The 18,446-nt window shown below is 42.8% G+C and overlaps 1 protein-coding gene across 1 annotated transcript in view; it reads left to right on the plus strand.

Moving 5' to 3' along the window:
• Nucleotides 1-18,446, plus strand: part of CHTF18 (chromosome transmission fidelity factor 18) — a 55,502-nt gene that overhangs the window by 23,202 nt on the left and 13,854 nt on the right. Inside the window, exons 14-18 of the mRNA XM_036737533.1 lie at nt 57-187; nt 2,856-3,012; nt 6,501-6,725; nt 7,538-7,687; nt 14,583-14,713. Of these exons, the coding sequence (XP_036593428.1) occupies nt 57-187; nt 2,856-3,012; nt 6,501-6,725; nt 7,538-7,687; nt 14,583-14,713 (794 nt within the window). The remainder of the gene's footprint in view (nt 1-56; nt 188-2,855; nt 3,013-6,500; nt 6,726-7,537; nt 7,688-14,582; nt 14,714-18,446) is intronic.

The raw sequence follows: 18,446 nt of genomic DNA on the forward strand, positions 1-18,446 counted from the left end.
CCTTCTTCATGTTCTGTATGTGTTTTTCCCCCCTCCTCTGGCTGGTGGATACCTAGTTCCTGTATGGCCAGGGCCAGAAGGAGCTGAGTTCGAGGATGGTACAGACCATGAGCATCGGGTTGAAGGATCAGAAGAAGGGACTGTTTTCTATTTGGCAAGAAATATTTCAGCTGCCCAAGATTCAGAGGTAATACCGCGTCTCTGGGCCGGGAGTGTTGGAGTATGTGGGGATGGGAACACAGAGATCCTGGAGGGCTTCAGGAACCCAGCACTGGGAATTGCCATGGGAACGTTCCTTTGGTCTCCTTACCTGGTCAGGTGCTATAACATAACCCACAGTCGAATCCAGCAGGAAACCAGTAGCTTAGAATCAAGCACAGAACTTGGGTGTAAATCATAGGATGATAGAGCCAAAAGGAGACATAGGTCAATGAGCCCATCCTTTTCATTTAACAGATGAGGAAACCAAACCCAGGAGGGGTTAAGTGATTTGGCCAAGGTCACCTAGTATCTGAGGTGGGATTAGAACCCAGGTCTTTCAGACTCTATCCTCGATCCCTCTTTGTTATAATAAAGCCCTCAAGTGTGGGTTCTTAAGCTGGAGTCCACAAACTTGGTTGTTGTTGGTTTTATTTAATATTTCGATATAATTGGTTTCCTTTGTAATTTTGTTTTATTTTATGCCATTATTTTGAGAAGTTTTTGCTAGAGCAGACTAAAAGATCCATGGCCTCCCAAAAAGGCTAAGAACTACTGCTCTAGGGAATGCGTGGCATTCCTGGCTACCAGAAGAAGATTTTCATTTCTGAGCAAGGAAACAAATGGAGATGGGGAGGGAGTATTTGGGGGCCCTGTGGGCCCCAAATACCTGCTATTAGGAGTGATTACATCTCCTGTGCTCTTGACTTCACATGCCTGGTATGTGCAGACCATTAACCATACAACCACCAGGTGTCGCCCTTTACAACAACCACCAAGTCCCATCTCCATCCTGGCTGTGCACAGCATTCGTCTAACACTAAGTAAGATAGCAAGGCCTCATTCATCCTACCACGTGGTTAGGCATTTGCACCTGAGTTCCACATTAGTTAACTAGAAAATTCACTTAATATTACCCCTGTAGGTTCCACAAGTGTTTTTTTAATTTTCACCATTTTGGATGGAAACCTTTCTAAAATATATTACCAGCCTCTTTTTCTCTTCCTTTGTTGTCTTTTCCTCCCTTTCTTTCCTGTGTCTTCTTTCTTCCCTCCTTTTGTACTTTCCATTCTCTTCTTCCTTTTTTCCTCTGTCTTTTCTTTCTTTCTCTCTTTTCTCCCTCCTTTCTGTTCATTTCCTCTTTTCCTTCCTTCCTCACTTCCTTCTTCCTCCCTCCTTTCCTTTATCCCTTCCTCTGCCTCCCTCCCTTTTTGCTTCCTTCCATCTTTCCTTTACTTCCTCTTTTTTTCCTTCCTTCCACAAACAGGATACAAACAAAATATAACTTTTTCTCAGGTCGTCATATTCATTTAAATAGATGTCCTGTAGGAGGCAGGTGATCTGGGTTCTAGTCCTCTCACCTTCCCTTCACTTTGTCCTTGGTCAAGTCATTTTAGCCTCAGATGAGGAGCAGGACCAAATTGTCATTTTGAGGTCATGGTCCACCTATGAAACAGTGATGATAATAGTTAACATTTACATAGTGCTGTAAGGTTTGCAAAGCACTTGGTAGCTGGAGTAGCTGTTACCTAAATTCTCCTGAATTTTAATCCAGTGATACCTTCAGGAACCGCTGAGGCCTATGGTAGAGTTGTTTCTCCCTTGAGATAAACCTGTGGTTGGCTCAATGAATTTCCTATCACAGTTCTTCTGTTTACATTTAATTCTATAATTCTGTTGCCTCCCTCCATCCCTGTCATTTCTCACTGTTGGTATTTTGTTAATGTTTCTCATCTCACATATACATAGAATTGCAGCATGTCAGAGATGGAACCGTAGAAAATAGAACATAGGAAGTCAGAACTGAAAGAGACTGCAGACTGTATAGTCCAGAAATTTTTAGCCTGGGGTCCAAAAACTTGGTTTTTTGGGGGTTTGTGTATTGTTTTAATATTTTGATCATTGTATTTCAATATAATTGATTTCCTCTGTAGTCCTATCTGTTTTATTTAATGCATTTAAAAACTTTCTGAGAAGGGGTCTAGACTGTCCAAGGGTTCTTTGACACAAAAAAAGGCTAAAAAACCCTGATGTAGCAACATCTCCTTGTGTTATAAGTAGAGAAACTGAGGTCCTTACAGGAGAGAGGGCTTCCCCAAGGCTGCATAGGGTCCCAGGCAGCACAGCCGTGACAGAAACCATATTCTGACTCCAAATCTAAGGCTCTTTCCAGTACTCCCCAACTGTGTGTGTATACTACACCACAGCTGTGCTTTTATAATTATTATATTTTGCCTTTGTTGGTGTTCCTTCTTTGTGCTGCTGTCAGTATCCTAGATGCTTCTTGACTCACATCCACAAGAGAGCTGTAGAATGTCAGAAGAGAAAGATACCTTAGGTGATGGAATGTAACTTCTCAGACCTAGCAGAGGCCTCTGAGACCATTGGGTCCCACTGCCTTGTCCTGCAGAGCCCCAGAAAGAAGGGCCAGGTTCATGGCTTATACAGATAATGCCGGACGTGGAATCCAGACCTCTGGACTTGCAATCCAGGCCTCTTGCTAGGATAGCATCACAACAAAGGTGGGGAGAACTTAAGTAGAATAGGAGATAATTTTGCCTAGAGGGTTTTGTGAGGATAGCATCTGGAAGCAGGTGAAAGTGGCTCAGAGGGCCTGGTGGGAGTCTATGTTCCATCTCTCTCTTTGGCTTCCCCAGGCAACGCATCGGCCAGGATGTCTTTCTGCCAGACCAGAGGCTCCTCGACGGTGACAACGGCCCTCTGGGCAGGGGTCCTCTCCACACCTTATCCCAGAGGTTCCACCACATCCTGCACATCACCACCTCCACAGGGGATCATGAGAAGGTGGCCCAGGTAAAGCCACCTTCCACATTGTCCCACTGTTTTTGCCTCTGAGATGCCAGAGCTTCTCCGGTGTAAGCCAGTCTTCCTAAGCTGTAGGAAGCAATCCCCTGCTGCTTGTTTATCCAGAAACAAGTACAGTGAGCAAAAAGCCAGGCAAGTGTCATGACCCTTATTCTACAGAGAAACTGAGGCCAGCAGAGGTGAACTTGCCTCAGGTCATATTGGTAGTAGCACTGCTGGGGTTCAAACTCAAGTCTCTTGACTCCCAAGTTCAGCACCCTTTTCATTCCCCCCACAATGCTTCTGTGTGAAGGGTTAATTGGTTTGGTGTTTCTGTTCCCCCCTAGTTTCATCAGTAACCATGTCCTTGGTGAACTAGGGATTCTCTCCCCTAAAGCGGCTTTAGATTAACAAGCCAGCATGTGTGGGTCTGTACAGGAAACTGTCCCTCTGGGCTTCCAGGAAACCTCTGGATTGAACCCTGGGTTTGTTTTGGAGGATTAATTTTGGGACTTGATAATGCAGGTGAGCTAAGGCCAGGATTTGGGTAATGATGCGAAAGCACACGTGGAATCCCAGTTTGTTTTTTTGCTTTTAAAATTTTTGTTAAACTCTTCTTCCTGGAAAGATGAGCAGGTGTTAAGCCCTCTTCCCCCGGGTAGGGCGAGATGCTCTCACCGGGGTGAATGTGCAACAGCCTTAGGGAATATTCACCCCATCCTACCTCTGTCACCTTGGACAGAATTAAAACAGATTTTAAGCACTTTAGTGAATGAAAAGTGGTCGTGTTCAGCTGGGGGACTCATGAGTTATTTGAGGCTTACTGAAGAGAGGCTGCTTTGTATAGTAGGAAGGAGGATGACCTTGACCTTGGCTTCAGAAAACCTTAATATAAATCCCAGTTTCAACCTTTATTATTTCTTCTTTCTCTGAGCCTCAGTTTCTTCATCTACAAACTGGGGAACTATAATGCCCACAGGGTTATCGTGAGGAAGATAAATGAATATAAAGTTTGTAAAAGAAGTTTTAAAATGCTCTTTGATTACTCATTGCTGTTATGAATGTCCCATGCAGTTTTAATAATGACGATGATAGCTCACATTTAAATAGTGCTTTCTGTGTGCCAAGCACTGTGCTAAGCGCTCCACAGTTAACTGCTTTACTCGATCCTCACAACAACCCTGGGTGGCTGTTGTTCGTTTGCTTCAGTCCTCCGTGACCCCATTTGGGGTTTTCTTGGCAGAGGTATTAGAGCGGTTTGCCGTTTCCTTCTCCAGTTCATTTTACAGTTGAGGAGACAGAGGTAGACAGGGTGACTCAGATAATAAGTATCTGAGGCTGAATTTGAACTCAGGTCTTCCTGATTCCTGGTCCAATATTGCATCCACCGTACCACCTAGTTGCTGATCATCCCAGGCTGGCAGTGTGATGGAAACATGCTGCAAATCACATAGAAAAGTGAATTTCTTACGGTTCAGGCCAAGCTCCCATCAGTTATACGCAAGGTATTCTTAGTGCCTGTCCGACAGCAAAGGAAAAATGGTGGAAGACAACATCGATGTACTTGTTAGCTGTGGATAAGCAGATCCGGCTGCTTTTAAATGTCCCTCTCAGATGGCTTCTGTGTGGACCATATCATGTCAATACCGTCCGTGGGATTTTCTTGGCACAGATACTGGTGTGGTTTGCCATTTCTTTCTCCAGCTCATTTTACAGATGAGGAAACTGAGGCAGACAGAGTCAAGTGACTTGCCCAGGGTCACACAGCTAGTAAGTGTCTGAGGTCGCATTTGAACTCAGGTCATCCTGACTCTAGGCCCAGCACTCTATCCACTGAGTCACCTAGCTGTCTCCCAGGCAGATGGGTTAAATGACTTGCCCAAGGTCACACAGCTAGTAAGTATCTGAGGCCAGATTTGAATTCAGGTCTTCCTAACTCCAGGATGCATAGCTGCCTCCTGCTTCTGTCTTACCTGTAAACCTTAGCCATGTGCAGCTTAGAAGGGCACTAGGGCTTTGCAAAGAATCTAGGCTTAAGATCATATATTCTGCTTTTATAATAACTTTCTTCACCAGTGACAGAACCTAAACTCTGGGCTGTTTCTAGTTGTAGAGATGGCCTACACTAAGCCCTACCATATTTACTTGCTGGGTTCTCCCATGTGACCACCTACAGAACATTTATGAAACAACTAGCTATTGTTGGTCTGGGACCTGGGCAAGGGGTGCGTTTGTAAATGAGGCTGAAAGGGTAGGGTGGAGTACACTTGTAAAGGCCTTGAATGCCAGTCCAGAGAATTTGGCTTGTATCCTCCAGGCCAGTGGTTTTCAATCTTTCTTAATCACATACTCCCATCAAAAAAATTTATTTTCAAGCATTTGTCGCTTGAGCAAAATTTTTGATCCCCAATACGCATATATTTTATATAAATAATTGTGTATGCTAGGAAACAACACAAAAATAGATATTTTTAAAAGATGAGAGAAGCATGAAATAATATTTGATCCTCAGTCAGGAGCTAATAGAGTAGAAAGTCACATTGGCAGCTTTGTGGAAGGTGGATTGGACCTAGGAGAGACTTGAGTCAGGGTTCGATTGGCATTAAATAGAAGGCTGTTGTGACGTTCTCCTGAGCTAGAGCAGAGGAGACAGATACAAACGATGTTGCTGAGGGAGAAGTGACAAGATTGGGTGGCTGATTGGATAAATGGATGAGAGATAACGAGGAGCTGAAGATGATGCTTAGGTTGTAAACCTGGCTAGTTGGAATCACCATTTGGTGGTTCATTGTTTAGAATAGGGGGAGGTTTGGGTGGAAAGAGAATGTAAAGAAGTCTCCAGGGGCAGATTGCAGTTCAATCATGCCTACTTGTCCTGTGGGACTCCCAAGATGCAAAGACTGGAGTCAGGCTGACACTAGTCATTGCCCATGGGATCCTGCCATGGCCACTGGGCAGTCTGAGGATGGACAGAGGGCAATCTGGAGGACAGGGAGCAGGGGGATTTCCCCATTGTACCTATGCAGCTGCTACTGTGGGTTCCCAGGTAGCAGTTAGGTTACACCAGCTCTAAGGAGCCAATTCAACCTCAGAATTAGTGAGGTTGGGAATTTGTATAGCAAGAAGAGGCCAACTTGGGGAATGTTGGGGGGGGGGGTAGGTGTGGTGTTGGAGATAAATTCCTATAATTGGTTGATTATCCGTGTTGTGGCCCCCACTTTGGAAGCCACTGCTCTGGGCAGTAGAGAACAATGAAGGTATTCCAATAGGGAAGAAGTGTGAGGTGGTCCAGGCTGTGTTTGAGGAATGTTATCTGCTAGTTGTGAAGGATGGGGAGACTTCTATTACAGTAGTCCTGGGTAAAATGATGCTTGAGGGTCTGGAATGGGAGGGGACGAAGAGAAGAAAGTCACTATAATATGCCACTCCCTCTGACCTCCAACCCCCACACCTTGCCCTTTGGCTCAGACTTTTTCCTTTGACCTCATCCATTGCAGGGCCTCTTTGACAACTTCCTGAACATGAAGCTCAAAGATCCTACCTTGAACTCTGTGTGCACTGCCATGGATTGGTTGATATTTGAAGACATCCTGGACCAGACTGTACGACATGGGCAGAACTTCCAGCTCATGAGATACTTACCTTTCCTCCCTGTCGCCTTCCACCTCCTCTTTGCAGCCAACAGCATCCCTAGGATCTCTTACCCCAACAGCCAGCATGAGGCAAGTGCAGGCCCCTTAGGATGGAGGGGAGGTAAGGGGACTATTCATAACCCAAATTCATCAGAGGCAAGGTTTTCTCTTTTTTTTTCTAATATTAGAGTTAACATCTATTTGACTCCAAGTCCAAGACTTTTTTCCTCTGTAAATTTTTCTGATTTCATTCTGCTGTACTCCCTAGTTAAGGGGGTACAACTAGATGTAACCTTTCTCCTTCCCCCAATCCAATACCCTGTGCCTTCTATCCACATAAAAATAAAAAAGTTAACCATAGCCTATCTGCCTCTTAGCCTAGTAACAGATTCATGGGCTGAGGATGAATCAAGAAGGGGTTAGGGGTCTTGGAAATAGAGAAGAGGTATCTGTATCCTTTCCCTGTGTAGTTTGCTCCTGATACCACCAAACAGCTCTTGGGAACTCTGCTTTCTGGAGCCCTTTAGGATCTCCCCAGTGGTCTCCTTCCTAGAGTGAATCCTGACCATCCTTTTCACACATTCCCCTTTCCTTCCCCCTCTCACCAGCCAATTTTAAGAATCGGCTTAAAAAAAAACTAATTTGAGAATCTCTCCCCACTGCACTACGCTGACAACATAACAATTGCCCCCATCTTTACCAGAGTGCACATGTTTGACACTCCCACCTCCCTCCAGTCCCCCAACCCTATGGTCCCTAGTGTTTTCTCAACCTGTTGTACCATTAGTCTTTTTCCCTAGCTCTAGGGCCCAGATGGTCCTGTTTGTTGGTGGGGAGGTGGGAAAGAATTACCTATCAGACCACCAGTTCAAAACAGATTTTTTTTTTAAACCAATCTCCAGGCACTGAATAAGATGAACCAGACACAGAACCTGATTATGTCTCTGGTATCAGGGGTCACTCCAGCTGCCCGAAGCCGCGCTGCCCCACAGTCTCTCATCCTTGAAGCCCTCTGTCTCCTCCTGGACATCATCTCCCCTAAGCTTCGTCCTGTGAGTCACCGTCTGGGTTTAGGGTTTGTGAAGTGAATCAATCAAAGCTTGGGAGGTAGAAGTATAGTCACCCCAAATAACCTCATGGGGTAGTGGTAGGTACACTCTGAATCCCCAGGAGTTGGGAAGGGCGCAGAATCAGGGCTCACTTCTTCAGACTTGGGGCATAGGGACCATCTTCCTCATTAAATCAAAGTGTGCCGTTATGGTGGGGGCCATCTCCAGTCGTCCTGGTGAACATCAGGCCACTGGTCCCAGATGGCTCCAGAAGAGAAAGTGAGACTGGTGACTCTGCATGGCCCTCCCTCACTTAAATCTAATTGACTTGCAAGTCATGGCATCGCTTTCCTGATGTCATGGTCCTCTTTGAGAACAAAGGACAAACAGCAACCCAGGGTGGTACAGTTCATGTCTCTTCTATTGGGTCCTCTAAGAACAGGGACTCTCATTTCCCAATTAAGACCAGGATATCATTTCCCTCGTCGTATGGGGCAAGAAGGGAACAGAAGATAAGGAGAACCATGAGCACTTCATTATTGATTGTGTCTCCTTTAAGACCATAAGGTCTTCCACCACATTCTCCTCCCCTCCATCTATCATAGAATCTTAGAACCATAGCATCTCAGAGCCAGAAGGGGGTATTAGAACCATCTGGTCAGAGGTGTCATATGCACAGGAGACTGTGCCCTAGTGTGGCTGAACCAGATTAAAATGTAATTGGGAAATGTTTAACAAAATAAATAAAAAATACAATGCAATATAGATAATCTTAATTGGTGGTTCTCTAAATCAATATGTGGCCTGCAGGGATCCATTTCCATTTGAGTTTGACACCGCTGATCATTGTCCAAATCATCTCATTTTACAGAGGAAGAAACTGATGTGAAAGCCCAAAAGTAAGAAAGGAAAAGATGGAGAGAGAGAGATTGGGGGAGGGGGGAAATCTTTTTAGAAAAATAATGCAATTTTCCAAAAACTTTTCCAGGGTCTTTACATGTTGCCTGAAGAGAATGTAAGCTCCTTCAGGGCAGGGATAGTTGGCTTTTTTTTTTTTTTGGTAGCCCTAATGTGGCAGTTTCCTTCACATAATAGGTGCTTAGTGAATAAATGTTTGTTCACCTGAATTCAATCCCAATGCCAAATGTGATTATGTTAATGTTCCTAAGCTAAAAATGTGACTTTAGGTCTATAAGGAGTTCTAGCCTGAGAAGTATTACATATTTTTCCATTTTCCCAAAAATTTGTTTTCTCTCTCGTTCCTTCCCTCTGAACACAGTGATGTTCACAAAGTTCTTCTCTGTTGCCTCATCATGGTGCAGAGATGATGTTTGGTTCTCAAAGCCTATACTAGCGGAGCATAAGCTCTGTCAAGTCAACAACTCAGCGAGCATTTATTAAGCACTTACTGTTTGCAGTAATGCTGTGTGGATTCTACCAGCATTTATTAGGTACTTACTGTGTGTGATAATACTGTGTACGTTCTGCCACGATGGAAAGACCTCTGATATGATCCTAGTGAAGACTGAATCTGCTGTCTAAAAGCAAACCTAGTTAAGAACAGAATACTTCAGTAAATTGATCTCTAGTTGATCAATTTTTTGGCAACTCTTGAAAGAGAGAAAAATTAAAAATGGCCTTTGGTCTTGTGTAGTCCCTCTTCTGCATCCACATTGTTGGTGACAGGATAACAGACAAGGGACCAGAGAGTGGTTAGTTAGAATCCATTTTTTAGAGCATCCATAAACATTAACTTAACTGGCAGCTAGGTGGTACAATTGATAGAATGCTGGACTTGGAATCATGTAGAGCCAAGTTCAAATCCTGCCTCTGGCACTTAACTATCATTTAATGTCTCAACCTCAGTTTCCTCATCTGTAAAATGGAGGTGATAATAGCTCCTAACTCACAAGGTTGTTATGAGGATGAAATGAGTTGACATGTATAGCATTTTGCAAACCTCAAACCACTATATAAATGCTAGCTATCATCATTAACTACTCCAAAGGTGAGATACTTGCCAATAATCAACCTAAACCAATAAAAAGACTAAACCATACCATATCAGTACTCTAGTGAGGTTTTTTGTTTTTGTTTTTTTTAAAAAACCAGATAGAAGACAAAAGGAAATTTTAGCTAAATGGAAGAATAGCCCTCTTAGGCAGACAAAGGAGCTGGCAGAGTTGGTTTCATTGGGTACCCCAAAGGCATCAAGAAATATTTCATGGGGGACAACTCCAGGGGACTCACGATGGAGAATGCTATCTTCATCCAGAGAAAGACTGTGAAGTTTGAATACAGATTGAGGCGCACTACATGCTTGCCTTTTTTCTTCTCTTTTGTTTTTGTTTTGGGGTTTTTTTTTTTTTGGTTCTGTCTCTTCTTTCTCATGATTCATTCCATTGGTCATAATTCTTCTCCACAACTTGACTAGTATATAAATTAATTCAATGCGAAGTTATACATGGTAGTTATATGAGATTCCATGCCATCTTGGGAAGGGAGGGAGAAGGGAGGGGAGAAAATCTAGAACTCAAAATTATGTATAATCGTGTGTGGTAAACTAAAAATAAATGAAAAAGAAAAGCAAAAAAAAAAAAAGAAATATTTCATGGGATATGATCTTGCCTTGCAATGTTAATGAGTACTGTAAGTAAAAAGACCACCATGAAAAGAACTGCAGCCTCCAGGTGTTACAGAGAATGAAAAGGGAAAAAAATTCTATGAAGAATGTAACGAGATCCTTTCAACTAAGTCAAACATACTTTGATGCTTGGTGGCTTGAGTGCAGAGGTAGGCACTGAGAAGGAAAATATGGTTCAAGTTTAAGAAACAAGAGAGACAAAGCTTGCAGATTATTCAGGAGCCCCATACTTCTAGAATGTCAATCCTTTCAGAAAAGAGTTGGAAGGTGCTAGACATAAAGAACACTGAATAGTATCACGAAAAATGAGCATAGGATCATAGATCCAGAGTTGAAAGGGACCTCAGAAACCATCTAGTCCAACCCCTTCATTATACAGGTAAGGAAACTGAGGGGAAAAAATTGGCACACCCAAGGTCATGCAGGTAATAAGCATCAGAGATAAGATTTGAACCCAGGTCCTCTGACTCCAAAGCCAGTGTTCTTTCTACTGCCTTGAATGAAATTGGTTATAACTTAATAGACAAGAAACAACTGTGACATCATAAGTCAGAATCCGCTTCTAGATGCCGTCAAGCTATTAACTAATTAGAGCAAAAGTGAAAATCAACAACAAACTAGAAGAAAAGCTAAAGATAAAAGGAAGTCACTATGAACAATTGCAACAGCTCCTACCTGGCATATTCAAATGAGCCACCAGTGAAGAAAATCATTCTTGTTCACTTGTTTCAGACATGACTGACCTGAATTCAATTCCCATGCCAAACATGGTTATGTTACTGTTCCTAAGCTAAAAAAAAAGTGACTCTGGCTCTGTAAAGAGTGCTAGCCTGAGAAGTATTCGTGACTTGGGGCTTTCTTGGCAAAGATGCTGGAATGGTTTGCCTTTTCCTTCTCCAGCTCATCTTACAGGTGAGGCACTGAGGCAGACAGGGTTAAGTGACTTGCCCAGGGTCACACGGCTAGTAAGTGTCTGAGGCTAGATTGGAACTCAGGAAGATGAGTCTTCCTGACTCCAGACCCAGCGCTCTGTGCACTATGGTACCACCTGCCTGCCCCAGGAAATTGGGAAATGGCAAAGATATCTATCTACCTGGATTACCCACCATTTTCTTCTAAAGTTTAACTAACATAAAGCAATTACGACAATGTCAAATTCAAAAGAGCCTACTAACTTACTTAAGCCACCAAATATTTCATCTCCTTGCCAAATACAGAAGAACGACAGTCAAGGGCATCACCGGTTTAGAAATACAAACTCATTTATGAAACACTGTGAAAAAAGAAGATAATGGAATGTTCTGAGCAACGTCTGCTTCTACAACAAAAAGGCGGAATCTACAGATAGCTTGGCATGAGACCTAAATGAGCCATATCCTCCCAAGAGCATTAATGGATGAAACTGACAAGAAAACAAATTGAAAGTGGAACAGATTTGTCACTGTTTCTATGGCGATCTATTTTTCATCCATCAGCGAGAGGAACCGCCACCATTTGGACCCTAGCACCTCAGTTCCTTGATGTGGTATCTAAAGAAGTAGAAATGGCACTTAGGAAGATGTAGCTGGGAAGGATGATTGGACCAGACCAAATTCACCTTGAGGAAGTCCATCCTGGAGACCACAGAATCCTGAAGGCATTGAGACATTACTTTACAAGATAGCTCAGGAAGAGGGGAAGATAATAAAAGATTGGGAAGAAAAAATCTTGATGTTAATTCCCCAAAAGACAACTAAGAAAACATCATCCGTAACAGCTCACCCATGTGCTTACTTTCTCATCTTCAGTCGAGATCTATGTAACTAACAAAGTTATCCTTGGTGGAAATAGGAGGAAACAGGCAAGCTTTTGCAAACAGTTCTTCAATTAATTACTCATCATTTGGGAAACATTGTGCCAGTCACTGCTTGGTGCTGGGGATGCAAAGATAAAAATGAAACTGCCCTTTTTGTCCAGACTTTTCTCTCCATCAGATCACATCTTTACAATTGCACAGCTAACTAAAAAGTGCAGAGAACACAAGATTCCATTATATTTGTTGATTATCAAAGGTGAGAAAAAAAAATCATTTGGATCAGTGGGCAAAAAAGACCCACAGCCTAAAGGGTTATTCTACAACCTGCACATATTAAGGTTGTAAAAGATTCTTGGACAAATGCAACTAGAGAGATCACTGTTCGATGACCCTTTGATTGGTAACATCAAGAAAAGTATGGAACAAAGAGATCACTAGAGGTGTTCACCACTGTCCTGGAGGATTTTTTATGCAAGTTGCAGGTAGAAGAGATTCCCTCCAGATAGTGAAGAGCTCCCAAGTGCTTTTGTTTGAGGTGGATGTTGTACTAATTGCATCAAGCCCCCAGGATGTTAGAGGACCTTGTCAAGGAGATTCACAATTATTCAAAAGAAATTGACTTAATAATCCATATTCAGAAAAGTAAAAGGAAAATGTCTTTTGGCCAGACTGTCTATATCATGCAATTAAATGACTGGCCCATTGAGTTATTACATCAGTAAATATATTTTAGGTACGCATTAATGATACAGTAAGGTGGGTCCATGACTAAATAAGAAAACAAGGCTGGGTTGTATTTAAGAAACTTTACAATATTCTTAATAGTACCAGGCTATTCCCCTTTTCAGTGACCCTTTTTTTCCCATACAATTACTCTCCTGTTGATACCATATGGTTATGAATTTTTTATTTACATATTCATCAAGGAATCACAGGTACAGGTAGCCCAAAGGCTGTTGAGAGAGAATGCACAGGAAGCTTCAGCAAGTGACAACCTATTTCTAATATGACCTATACTCAAGTGCTGATATAGTAGAGATATTGAAAAAAAAATATATCATCAGAAAAGGAGGTGGGCTGGTCACATAGTAAGAGCAAGGAAGGGATAACAGATAAATAACCAGAGGGCTCCTCTGATGTCCCTCAAATAGAAAAGGACCCTAGCGGAAGGACTCTAGTACATTGAGTGGGGCCTCTGTGGAAAATTGATGGAAGATCATGGGCAAGAACCACATGGGAGGAGAAGGCATGGATGGGTCACTATCTGGTCCAGTGGAGGAAATGGTAAGACCAGAGATATGTTTGAACTAAGTCTAAAACAAGGAAGGTGATGGTTGTGCTATTGAGTAGTGTTGTGTTTGTTTCTGGGTACCACAGGTTTTGAGAAGATGTTGACCAGCTGGAGCTCATCCACTGGAAATGATTGATCTGGAAACCATGCTAGTAGAGGGTCAGTTGAAGTAATGGGGGATGTTTACCATGGAGAAGAGAAGACTTTGGAGAATGGGCACAATGGCTCTCTCCAGATAGTCAGTGTTTTCATGTGGAGGATGAATTAGCTTTGTCTTGCTTGTCCCTGTAAGGCAGAATTTAAGACTCATGAGTTGCAGAAAGGCAGCATTCAGTTCAACGTAAGGAAAATCTTCCTAACAATTAAGAGTTATCCTAGAATGGAATGGACTGCCTTGGAAAGTAGTAAGTTTCCTATCATTAGACCAAGTGAAGCCTCAGTCACTTGAGGTCTCTTCCAGCATTGAGATTCCATGACCCTAGCCTTTCTCACATTTCTTTGGCCTCTATAGAAGTGTTAAATCTCTAGACTAGGTGAGCAGCAGCTGACTCTTACTAGCTCTGTGGCCATGGGCAAAGCTCATCATCTCTCTGGGCTGCCGTTTTCTTGTCTATCTAGATCTATGATCTCCTTTGAAGTTTTGAGGAAAGGACTGTTGTATATGGTCAGCCACATTATAATGATGGTAAACCACATTTCTGTAGTGGATTCCTCATACCAGTCCTATGAGGTGGGTAATGTTAGGACTCAGAGAGGGAGATAGTAACTTGCCCAAGGTTTCAAAGTTGGTAATTACCTGAACATGGAATTTGAGTCCATATCTTCTCCCCTTCCGTTTTTCTTCTGCACCAACCTGCCTGTCATGGAAGCCTTCGTGAGCCACCATGTTAGAATATTGTTTCTTTGGGAGACTGTGGAAGGGAATGTAGCAGTAACCGAGGGAACACTTCTTGATCTCCTGGGCTCTAGTAAAAGGCTTGACCCTGGTGTGCAGGGCAAGCTAGCTTTCTCTTTGTGTACCAGTAGTTTACAATTTGGGGTGTATTTGTATTATACGGTGGTTGGCTTTTTTGGCCATATGGAGGCCTCTTAGGTGGTGATCTCCCTGGGTCCCTGGAAGCTTTCCCTAGTGACTAAACCTCTCTCCCTCTTAAATGTTTCTTTCCAGGTGAGCACCCAGTTATACAGCAACAAAGAGAAACAGCAGTTGGCCAACCTCATTAATATCATGCTGGCTTATAATCTCACCTACCACCAGGAGCGGATGCCTGATGGGATGTATACATATAAGCTGGATCCGTAAGTCTCAGTAATATTAATGATAATGCTAATAGCTCACAGCTCTCTGGCATTTTGTGTGTGTAACAAAGGTGGGTTCTAGACCTGTGATTCCATCAGTGGAGGCAAACTCTCATTGTGGACATTTTCCACTAAGGCACATCGGCAACTTCTCCATATCTTATAGTCTCAGAGAATGACCTGGAATCCCAAGAGAATAAGTGACTAGGGTTATACATTATGTGCCAGAAGTAGCACTTGAACCCAGATCCTCCTGACTCCAAGGTCAAACCTTTATCCCCTTTATCTCCTTTCCACCAGTGCAATTGCTGTTCACAAAGTTTTTCCCTCACAGGGAAAGTTGAGATAATAAGCATTATTATCCACAGTTTGTAACTGAGGAAACTGCAGTTCAGATGTTGAATAGCTTAATAGTACTTAGGACAGTGCCAGGCACATAGGTGCTTAATAAATGCTTATTAATTGACTGGAATGACTTTCTCAGTGTCACACAGTAATTGTCAGGTCAAAAAGCCAAGCCTTTTGGTTCTTGAGTTCAGAGATCTCCATGAACCTCTATTCTCCCAAAGATGAAGATGGTCACTTTTTTTTCTGTCTTGGGATCATAGACTTAATTTCTGAGGGGTTTCTAACATGGTGATTTATAAGCCCAATGACAGTATCTCTCACTGTCTCCCAGATATGCTAAGACCCAACCTCTTGAAAGAACCTTTGAAACTATAGAATGTTGCAGTTGGGTCTCACTCAGGGATAGCCAGTGGTAATTGTAGGCTACTTCGAACGTTCCCCCCTTTTTGCTTCTCTTTCTTCTCCCACCCCCCTCCCTAGTTCTGACTAGGATAGTGTGCAACCTCAGTTTAAACAAAAATAGAAGAAGAAATTTCTGTTCTTGTCATTGACGATGGCCCTAGTATTATGTGCAATGCTGGATTAGCTGGGGATAATGCTCCTTAGGTTGGGTTCCTGACCATAGTAGGATGCCCAAGACATCAGGTTGGCATGGTGGGATTAAGGCAGAAAGACTTTTATTTGTAGTGTTTGCTTCAAGATATTCACAAAGTATAAATTTGCCTTGGCAAACCTTCACCTCATATTAGCCTCATGAAACTAAAATAAGTCTTCTCTGAAAAGAAACTTGTCCCTGAGGAAGACAATCATAAGCACCTTTTAGATTGTTGAGCTGTTACTGATTTGACCTCACATCCAAGTTAATAGTTGTTCCCTTGGTCCACATTTTATCATTCCTTGTGCATATCTTTGATGTAAACTCTGATGCAGGTCACTTCATGTGACAGGTAAGGCTAAGAGCTAACTTCTATAGAGAATTGACTTGATAATATGGCAGTACAGTACATGGATGGTTGACAGTCTCATCAGCTGTACAGTTTAGTGCTATGAAGCATCAGATCTATATAGGGTACCTAAAGGTCATTTCCAGCATCTAAAAAAGCTGACTACCAGAATTTCTCTACTAAGCCTGGCAAGAAAGATTTTATTAAATGAGTGTTACATCTTGCCATTCTAGAAGGAATATTTATTGAACCCAAGCCTTAGGAACCAGTTTTTTTTTCTTAACCTACTGTTTTACCCCCAATGTCATGGGGCTAAGTTACTCAACCTTGAGTTGCAAAAAAGTTTGCATTTACAATCTATAAATCTATTAATTTACATAATATTTTTTAGTCTGATTAATTTATGTAAAATTTTTTATCGTTACTCAGTCATATCCAACTCTTCGTGAATCCATTTAGGGTTTTCCTGGTAAAGATACTGGAGTGTTTTACCATTTCCTTTTCCAGCTCATTTTACAGATGAGGAAACTGAGGCAAACAAGGTGAAGTGACTTGACCAGGGTCACACAGCTCATAAGTGTCTGAGGCCGGATTTAAGCTCGGGAAGGTGAGCACTGTGCCACCTAGTTATTCCCATCTTTGGAGTTAGGTATAGCCAAAAAAAAGTGGGCAGTGAGTCTGGGTGAAGAGGGAAGAAGTATGCGGTCTCTGATCACATAGGATATAAAAGGGAGCTTCAGGCTATATTTAAAGGAGTGGGGAGAATTAAGCATCAAAAAGGATGTGGTTGGAGGTAGGAGAGAGTGTTACATAGTAGAAAGAGCTTTGGACTTAGAGACCAGGGCTCATGCCCTGACTCTGTCTTTAATTCTCTGCCTGACCCTGGACAAGTTACATCCTCTGTCTGGCCTCCATGTTGTTCTTTGAACAATGAGTGGAGGATAGAGCACTGGGCCTGAAGTCAGGAAAGACCTGAGTTCAGATCCAGCCTCAGATACTTACCAGTTGTGTGACCCTGGGCAAGTCACTTAACCCAGTTGCCTCAAAAAAAAAAAAAAAAGAATGGATGGAGGTCTTCTTTTTCACTAATATTCTATGGTGGAGGTTGGGGGTCAGGAGCTGTGTTGGAAAAGTTGTTTTTGACTGAACCTGTGACTTCATTACTGTGGGAAGCTCCCAGTGAGGAATTTTCTCTACCAGTTCAAACCATTACTTGCTTTATAATGTCAAGTCTTTGAGAGGGACCTGGGGTACTAAGGGGTTAAACGACTTGCCCACAGCCAGACTCTGCCAGTATATGGCAGGGCTGGGACTAGAAGACCCAGATCTTTTTGACTCTGAGGCCAGTTTTCTATCCACTTGGCAACACTGCCTCTCTATTCTAACTTTTAAGAGTCTTTTGGGGTTTGGTTCCTGGCCCTCTGAGAAGTCATGTGAGAAACTTTCATTGTGCCTATAAATTATCACATTGAGAACTTCCCAGAAACCAATACTCAAGAACATAGATCTTTTGTATGTTATTTTAAAAAATTCTTTTCAGAAGCCCAAGTATCTTGTTGGCATTATGGCCGGCATGCTGCTCAGGATTCAAGCATTTACCTCATTCCTTTCTTTTTCACACTATCCTTAAAATGATCTTTGTGCTGGAGTGGGAGTTAGCCTGGCTCTCCCCTTCTCGTGCCCAGAGGGCTCAGGATGCTAATGGAAGAGAGACTTGGCCGTGGCTGGGATCCACGGGCCTCTCGCATTCACTGCTGAGCAGTGCTCATGTAATAATAAGCCTTTCTGCCATGTCCTCTGGTCAGGTCAGAAGGCCAAGGACTTCTGGCACTCCATAGGTGGAGCAGATGGCCAGCTAAGCCCCAGCATCCCACTTATCTTCATTCACGTGGGTTTAAAACAGTTTTAAACGTTGCCTCATGCCTTCTCCCCTTGAGCTAATCTCCTTATTCCTGTACTCTGTACTTTAATTCCAAGGGCTCCCTCCACCTATCTTGCTTCTCTGTTTCCTATGGAAAAAGGATCCCTTTTCCTCTTCATTTCCTTCCTATGACTTCCTTTCTCCCTCTTTTTCTTATATCCCCTCCCTTCTCCTTCTCTCTCCCTTTCTTTCCCAGCTACTGAATTCTGATCTTCCCTACCTCTCAATATCCCTAAAAACACACAATCTCAGCTGGAAGGAACATCAGAGATCATGTGGCCCAACCCTCTGATTTTATAAAGGAAAGAAACTGAGACCCAGAAGAGGGAAACATCTCACCTACTGGAATATATTTAAGGTGATGGCAGAACCAGGACTAGAACCCAGGACCCTTAACTCTGAACAGTTTTCTTTCCCCTGTATCATGAATGCCTAAAACCTCACTGGACTTTGAACCTTTTGGTCCTGCAAAGACAGAGGCAAGGGGTCGTGCTAAGGGGAAACACGGTAGTCCCCAGGC

This window comes from Trichosurus vulpecula, chromosome 9, assembly GCF_011100635.1.
Source record: "Trichosurus vulpecula isolate mTriVul1 chromosome 9, mTriVul1.pri, whole genome shotgun sequence".
NCBI lineage: Eukaryota > Metazoa > Chordata > Mammalia > Diprotodontia > Phalangeridae > Trichosurus > Trichosurus vulpecula.